This window comes from Crassostrea angulata, unplaced genomic scaffold (assembly GCF_025612915.1).
Source record: "Crassostrea angulata isolate pt1a10 unplaced genomic scaffold, ASM2561291v2 HiC_scaffold_43, whole genome shotgun sequence".
Classification (NCBI taxonomy): domain Eukaryota; kingdom Metazoa; phylum Mollusca; class Bivalvia; order Ostreida; family Ostreidae; genus Magallana; species Magallana angulata.
Window position 1 is genome coordinate 1 of NW_026441598.1, and position 9,248 is coordinate 9,248.

General features: G+C 31.1%; 1 protein-coding gene across 1 annotated transcript; it reads left to right on the forward strand.

Annotated features, from left to right (window-relative positions):
• The first annotated feature begins 7,650 nt into the window (after positions 1-7,650).
• LOC128168725 (uncharacterized) lies at positions 7,651-9,027 on the forward strand. Its single transcript, XM_052834869.1, has one exon. The coding sequence runs from the start codon at positions 7,942-7,944 to the stop codon at positions 9,010-9,012; it is 1,071 nt and encodes a 356-aa protein (XP_052690829.1). The 5' UTR covers positions 7,651-7,941; the 3' UTR covers positions 9,013-9,027.
• The last annotated feature ends 221 nt before the right edge of the window (positions 9,028-9,248 follow it).

The window sequence follows — 9,248 nt, forward strand, 5'->3', positions numbered from 1 at the left end:
TGTATTGATTGGTGTACGGCCTCGCTATGCCATCTACCTATATGTACCCTTTCCTCCGAAAACGTCTTGAATGAATCGTCACTCCACGGCCGGGCGATATTAAAAGTTCGATGTCCGGCAAAAGACTCTCAACTGTTGTTGTTGATTAAAACTTTTAAATTAATGTGGTGAGTGTTAATTTACATTGTAGTTTGAGTACAAGGTACATAATATCTATTACAATACCGGTATATATATTAACAGTATATATTTCGTTTATTTATTTATAGTTAGAATCATTTCCATTTGCAAGTGTGAAAAACGCACGTTTTATTTGTTTGTTTTCGTTTGTACAGCTTAATGTCATGTACGTACCTATGATCACAATATGAATCAAGTATATGCTATAGTGTTTGATGAATTGATCGAACTATGTATATCAGTTCAAAAATACGTAATCATGTGAAAAAAATTGGAATTGTCTATTTTGTGGGGTTCTGTAATTCGGCAAAGATTAACAGTTCAGTCACGTAGCAAGGGGGGGGGGGGGGGCAGGCCACTTTGTCTCAATTGAATTATCATGGAGTTGCCCCCCACCCCCCACTTTTTGGGGGAGTATGTAAAAAAATTGGTATGAAAATAAGGAAATTATAGTTATAGATATACTACCCCAGTCCCCCCCCCCCCTCCCCCAACGGATTAGGATTTTAAAGATTTTGGAAAAAATCAAAATTCCCTTTCTTTTTTTCAAATTTATTTCTTTATTATTTTTTTTTTTGCTTGTCAAGATTTTTTGGATGAAGCTGCCCCCCCCCCCCCCACTTTCAAAACGATGCAACATGCCTGCAGTTACGGGATTTGTTTTTCTTGTGAGATCAGCAAAGTTTGTCTTTTTTTGTTTCAGATCGAGTAGAAATGATAGTCTTAGAGTGGTAGAAGATTTAGTTGTTGGTATAAAATGATTACCTAACCATAGATTATTTTTTATTGTGCGTGTTCTCTGTATATTTGTTTTGAACAGTTTTCGATGACTGTTGTGTAATATTACATTTATTTTAATTTTATGGAGAACTCGTATATTGTTCAAACTTGTTTATGATTCTTTCGTATATGCTTTATACAATAAGATATGTTCAATAAAGTGGTATGGTTACTGTGATTTCAATTTTATTGAGGAAATCATTGTTTTAAGATTATGCAACTTTGTCCAATATAAATATTAAAAATATGAAATTCCCAATCGGTTTCCAACTCATCATTTAAAGATAAAAAATCTACAGTGTAAACATTCAACTTTATTATAGACAAGACAATGCTATTTGGTTTTGTTTTAAGGTGGTGTAAAACACCTCCGTATTGTGACGTACTCCATATCGAAATAAAAATGAAATAAATTAAAATTGTATATTGTTACTTAACAGCGTATAGCGCAATCGGATTTAAGGGTAAACTGTAAATCTGTCGTATAGCCTAGTCATGAGTAAGACTCTCTATATATCTCTATATATTAATAATATAGTAAACAGTGCATACAACAAATAAGGACTTTTGAAAAAACTAAAGTTTATTCTAGGCAGAACTAAGAATATGGGTGGATAAGGCGTGTAAAATGCCCATACATGGTCGGACAAGCTACTGAAAAATTAAACTATCAATAAATCTGATATATTTTTTTTAAATCATTCAAAACAATATATATTTAACAAATCATTTATTTTTAACCTATAGATATGTTCAATACTTGGAATATAATGACTCAAACAGGCGTATACGTATCAAAACCTGCAAATACTGTCAATTTTTAGAACTTCAAGGCATTTTCTTTTATAGAGTGGGTCTGTGCTCCATATTTTTCTCATAGTCTAAATAATGTCTATTGGAAAACAACCCGATTTCAATCAACAAAAACGAGGAGATATGACCCACTGTACATAAAGACAATCATTTTGTATCCCAACAATTAAACTTTTTGAAAAAATATTAAAAGTCAATTCGTGACCAAAGTTACACATAATAAACAACCCACCTCGTTGTATCAGAAATGGCTCAGTGGTTAGAATACCTGGCATAAGCTAACCTTATATATCTAGGGTTTTTATGTGATGGGTTCGATACCCACCAAAATTACAAACAATATTTTTTTCTTATCTTTTGTTAAATATATTAAAAACTGAATATAGTTAGAAATTGTGCTTTTGCAAAATTGCGTTATAATATATCTGAATAGATTTATTTGGAAAAAATAAATTCAAAATTGTATTTCACTACTTAACCGAATGGGCATTTGCGCCATCTTATTCCCCATCTTCTTTATCAAAAATGTATATCACGTTTGTTAGACCAGTTCTTGAATATGCTTCTGTAGTATGGGACGGTTGCAATATGTTTGGCATGTTAAGTGCTGCAAAGATTGTTACTGGTTTACCCATTTTAGCATCTACAGAATCTCTCTACACAGAAACTGGCTTGGAACCTCTTGTCAGCGACGTAATAAGGCTAAATTCATAACCATGTTTGAAATTCACACAAATCAAGTACCTGGGTACCTGAGCAACATTATTCCTCCTGTAACAAAAAATGTCTCAATATATTACACAAGAAATAGCGAAAATTAAAGTGTTCCAATTAGCAGATTAGAACTTTACAAAAAATATTTTGTGCCTGACACCATTCGGAAATGGAATTCTTTCAAATTAGAAGTTAGGGAAGCAACGTCTCTCAACATATTCAAGAAAAACATTACTGAAAGTATTCCTCAACCGGGCGCCTGTAAAGTGCGAAACGAAATCGAAACGGAACGAAATTGCACGAAACGAAATGAAACCAATCGAAACGAAACGAAACCAATCGAAAATCAAAACGAAACGAAACGGAATTTAAACAAAACTTATATTAATTTTGACTACAGAAAAGTGAAAATAAATTCATTGAAATAAATTTTTGAACCATAAAATATAACTACCTGTATGTTTCAGATTGCCGCTGTAAATTTTTGAGCCGATTATACGAAATTTGCAAAAGTTATATAATTATGTAAATAACTGATGTACATTCCTTTACCTTTTAATGTTTCTAATTTGTTTCATTAAATGATATTCAGACGTTTAGAGAGAGAGAGAGAGAGAGAGAGAGAGAGAGAGAGAGAGAGAGAGATGCCTTAAAACTTATCAGCGACTGGTTTCCAATCTCAACTTCTCGGGCCTTTCCGGCAGGCTTGGAAAAACACACCTAGGCGTCCATGACAAACCCCCTTTTTGTAAAACTTGATATAAATACAACACATTTTATGATCTGTTGAGATGTAAGCTAGACTTCATTATAGTAAATGATATATCCTTAAATATAACACAGAAGCGACTTATAAGGCTGTCTAGCCGATTCCTATTTTAATGGGAAGCGACTTCATTTTGATCCGGTAATGTTAATACATTCGAGGTGTTTTTCCGAGCCTGCCGGTAAGGCCCGAGAAGTTGCGATTGGATTGGTTTGGTTTCGTTTCGATTGGTTTCGTTTTGTTTGATTTCGTTTCGTTTCGTTTCGATTTCGTTTCGCACTTTTCAGGCGCTCTCCTCAACCTCCAAAATATTTTTCATTTGGTAAACGCACCATTAATATTTTACATACAAAGTTGAGACACAACTGTATTTTGAATTATGATCTGTTTAGAAAAAAAAAACCATTATTGAATCACCCAATTGTATTTGTGGTCAAAAGTAGGATGTTTATCACTTTTTCTTTGTATGCAAGAATTATGAAAATGCAAGAAACTATTTAATCTTTTTGAATTACTTTTTTAATAGGCTTGAAGAAACAATTTTAATTAACTCACATTTGCTTTTTTGGGGTAGTGACAATTTGTCTGACAATACAAACTGCTTTATTTTTTCAGCAGTTCAAAAGTTCATTTATTTAAAGAGTCTGGAAGATTTAATAATTTTCAATTTCTTTTTGCTATTGCTTTTTACACTTTATATTAACGTTATCTACTATATATTCGCAATTACTTTGTAAATGCATGTCTATGCATTTAATTATTATAAAGTCAATAACTATAAGTTACATGTAATATTACTACACTGTATGACAATTGTATATATTGTATACATTATCATTAGGAGAGGAAGTTGTAAGAATTTTGTGTAATTTACACAATAATTAAAATATTTTGAAATCAAACCATGAGTTAGAATTCCGCTGGGGCTGTCATAATTTTTACCTCTTCAGAAATTTTTAAAACATATTTTGGTTATATATTGTAAATATTTTATAAATTGATGATTATACATGTACTCTAAAAAAGATATTAATGCTAGCAAAGTGGATCAGGCAAATGCTGCAATCTATGCAGCTTGTCGTCAATACTCAAAAGTCACTGTTGCAGACCCATTCCAACCAACAGAAGACATGTACCATGATGATGTCCACCTGAACTTTAGAAAAGGCCTACCAGCCATTGTAAAACATTTAAAATTCGCTCTCAACATTGCTCGTGACAATGGAAATGGTCGTCGTCAATCTACCCTGGGCTCGGCGGGAGCCACCACGCGGCACAGCGGATCTCGGCCTTTGAGTAACACCAAATACGAGAACCCTCCTTTGTTCCATTTCCATGGACACCCAGGCAGTGCACCGTGGTTTTTTCCGCCTGCGGATCCGTGGAGGGCGCCCTGGGCCATTCCCCAGTTCCAACGTTAAAATTTAATAACTGTTCAACTGCTTGAAACATGTTCTGTGGCTCATTTAGTACTGAATAACTTTGGAATATTATGATATTTTACTTGCTTTTTTTTTTAATATTAGCTACTTTCTAAAGCCTAAAAAAACACTGTACCAATTTACAGGGAATATTATGATATTTTACTTGCTTTTGTTTTTAATATTAGCTACTTTCTAAAACCTAAAAAAAAAACACTGTACCAATTTACAAATAAACATATAATATGTTTTCTTTTTTTCTTTATTTCTTTTTTTTATATTATCAGATATTACTAGTCTGAATACTATATAATGTCAACATTATAAATAACGGTTAAATTACATAAAACATTCTACAACTCAATTACTCATTTAGCACTGAACAACTTTGTAATACAGTGTATTATGATAATATGTTACTTGTTCTTGATTTAGATGTAAGCTACTATTGAAAACCTAAAAAAGCACTGTTCAAATTTACAAAATAGACATATATGTCCATTAAGATATATGTTTATTATCAGATAGCTAGTCTGATTACTGTATAATGTCAGCATTGTAAGGTATTGCTGAAGAATTTTCGTTATCCAGATTGTTGTACTACATATAATGTACTGAATTGTCCCATATAATTACGACATTTCATCACTTTGTTGATGACTTATTGAATACATCGTATATGATGCTTTAACTAATGTCTCTATCCACTATGAATTGTGGGTTTTCAGGAACAAGTAATTTTTTTTTTCTTTTTTATTCTATTTTAGTGTTAGCAAAGAATATTTGCTCAAAGATATGCATATACTTATTACAAAAAGTGTATTTTTCCAGTATCCCTTTTCATTTCAATTTAGTATGAAAAAATATTCAAAACACTCCAAACAGTGTAATGCAGATTTTCTGAAGTTGGGTATGTGGAATGTTGAAGGTCTATCAAATGAAAAAATCCAAGATCCTCATTTTCAAAAGCAATTGTCCCAATTTAACATAGCTAGTCTAGTCGAAACCTGGACAGGTGAAACAAACCAATTCAATGGATTTCCTAATCACCAATTAATTCATTCAAGTTTTAGGAAAAAACATAAAAAAGCTAGGCGTTATTCAGGCGGAATACATATCTATGCTAAAACAACAATTATAAATGGTATAAAACCAGTAAGTAAACCAGTAAGTAATAATCATCCAGATATTTTATGGATCAAACTTGATAAAAGTTTTTTTAGATTACAAAGGGATATTTATCTTGGAGTTGTTTATATTTCTCCTAAATACTCTAACGGCAATGTAAACGACATTGAAGACATATATTCAATTCTGCTAAGTGATATTGTGAAATATAGTAAGTATGGTGATGTAATCATACAAGGTGACTTCAATGCGTACACCAATACCCAACCTGATTTTGTTATGTTTGATTTTGAACACACAAGTTCTGATGATGTTCTATATCAACCAGATAGAATTATGTCAAGAAATAATCTTGACCACAAACATATTAACAATAGTGGCAAATGCCTTTTGAACCTTTGTAAGGAATCTGGTTTACGAATTTTAAATGGTAGAACAACAGGTGACCTAACTGGTCAGCCAACTTGTATAACATATAACGGCTGTAGTCTTGTTGATTATTGTCTTGTATCTAAGGATATTCTGAATTCAGTAGGTTACTTTGAAGTTTTAGATTTTACATCCTTCTCAGACCATCGGCCTATATGTTGTGCAATATTTGACAGTTTTTGCTCAGAACCTTGCTCTGATAGATTAAATAATTTACAACCTATTCCCGGAAAATTTCTGTGGAACAATGATGCAATAGAATCATACACTAATAATATTCAAAGCAGTTTATTTCAAATTAAATTTTCTGAATTTATGAATAATGAATTTCTTGATAGTGAATCAATCTCAAAAGCCTTTAGCTCAATACTTGTTGAATGTGCAGGAATATCAACCAAATTTATTATGAAAACATCAAGAGGCAAACATAAAACAAGGAAAAAACCATGGTTCTCACAGTCATGCTCTGATCTTAGGAATACAGTTAAAAATTATGAGAAACTTGTAAACAAACACCCATTCAATGGTGAATACAGGAAAATGTTTTATACATATAAAGCAAAATACAGAAGACTATGTAAATTTGAGGAACAAAATTATAGAAACACAATTTGTAATGATATTTACAAAAATATTAACAATAATCCTAAATCATTTTGGGAATTATTGAACAAACTGGATAAATCTACCACAAGACAGGTTTCGTCTCATGAAGTTAATTCTGAAGAATTTTACCAATTTTTTACAAACCTCAATAAAGCTGACAACAATCTTAATGAGTTTCATAAAGATATATTAAAAAAATTTCATGCTATGAAAAATAAACTACACCATAGCAATTTCCTTGAACCAGAAATCACCATAAATGAAATTAAAACTGCCTTAAAATCTCTGAAAAATGGGAAAAGCTCATCTACAGATATGATAGCAAATGAGATGTTAAAACATGGAGGTTATTTAATGTTAAATTCTTTGGGAAAATTGTTTAATTTTATACTAAATTCTGGTACATTTCCTCAAAGCTGGAATGAGAGTTATTTAGTTTTGTTATATAAATCTGGAAATAGGCTTGACCCTAGCAATTACAGAGGTATATCAATTACCTCAAATCTTGGAAAACTTTTCAACAGAATAATACATACTAGGTTACTTGAATTTGTAAAGTCCATGTCTCTTATAAGTGAAAATCAAATTGGCTTCAAAGAAAACTGTAGAACATCAGACCACTTGTTCTCTATAAAAACTATCATTGACCATTATAAAAGTAAAAAAGTATATGCTGCTTTCATTGACCTTAGAAAAGCATTTGACACTGTATGGAGAGAAGGTTTATTTTATAAGCTCCTTAACTCTAATATTTCTCAAAAATTATTTAACATTCTTTTTTCCATGTACAGCAACACAACCAGCAGGATAAAATTTTCTGATGGGTTAGGTAAAATATTTAACTCTGAATGTGGTGTCAAACAAGGGGATGTTCTTAGCCCTACACTTTTCAATATATTTATTGATGGTATTGTCAGTGACTTGAAACAAAATGTAAAATGTGAACCTGTACATGTAAATAATCTCAATGTAAACTGTCTGCTTTATGCTGATGATATTGTTATTTTATCAGAGAGCAAAAGTGGTTTACAAACTAGTTTAGATATTCTTTACAACTATTGTTCAAATTGGAAATTACAAGTCAATGTTGATAAATCTAAAATCATGGTTTTTAACTCAAATAGTAAACATCAAAGCATCAATTTCACTTTCAATGGAAATACTATGCAAGTTGTATCAAAATACTGTTATTTGGGTATTGTATTGAAAAGTAATGGGAAGTTTAATTTAGCAACATCTGTGCTTGTTGAAAAGGCCAGAAAAGCATATTTTAAAATGAAAAAAATAATTGGTATTGATAATCCATGTAAGCTCTTAGAAAAACTTTTTGATTCTATTGTACTTCCTGTACTTCTTTATTGTTGTGAAATATGGGGAGTGGATCTCTCATTGAAAGATATTTCAGTTATCGAAAAATTTCATGTAAAATTTCTTAAAGATATACTTGGATTACATTGCAAAGCATCTAATGCTGGTTGTTTGGCAGAATTAAACAGGTTACCACTTTGGTCTAAAATCTCATTCTCAAGCATTAAATATTGGAATCACTTGATAACATCTAATTCTTTGGCATTTAAATTATATCAGGGAACGATCAATTCCAATTCCTGGACTAAGAAAATTTATGGCATCCTAGACAATTTGGGATTCTCAAACATTAGTAATTATAAAAGCACAATCCAACTCTTTTTACCAAACATAAAGCAAAGAATCATTGACCAATGTATCCAAGAGCAATCATCAAAAATTTTTAGTTCAGAAAAACTTTCATTTTTTCAAAAATTGTATATGAGAAAAAGAAGTCCTTATGTTGATATAGTCAGGAAAAGATCTGAGAGATCCTCTATTAGTAGAATAAGATTAAGTGCACATAAACTTGCAATAGAAAGTGGTAGATATAATGCCACAATTAGGAATGAAAGATATTGTAATGCTTGTAAAACTGGTGCAATTGAAGATGAAACTCATTTTCTTTTTCAATGTAAAGCCTATTCTCATCTAAGGAACAGCTATTTTAGTAATTTTTATAAGATAAGTAAAATAAATATTGCCAATAACTTGGATAAAGAAAGATACATTTTACATGTATGTTTAAATAGTGAAATACATACTATTTTAAATATTACTGTTAAATTCATTAATGACTGCTTTGAACACAGATGTCAATTAGTCTAAGGAAATGTTAAACTGATCTATACAGATCAGTAAAAATATATATACTGTACATGCAACTATTGTAAACATACAATGATGTTCTTATATATTCATTGGGCCTTTGCCAATTATTAAGGTCTTCCGTTTCCAACGGAAGACCTTTCTATTATTGTGCGGGTTAAGATTATTCTTATTTTTCTTTTTTTTTTTTTTCTTCCTAGACGCGAACTTTGAGGCTTCATATCTTGCTCATTTCT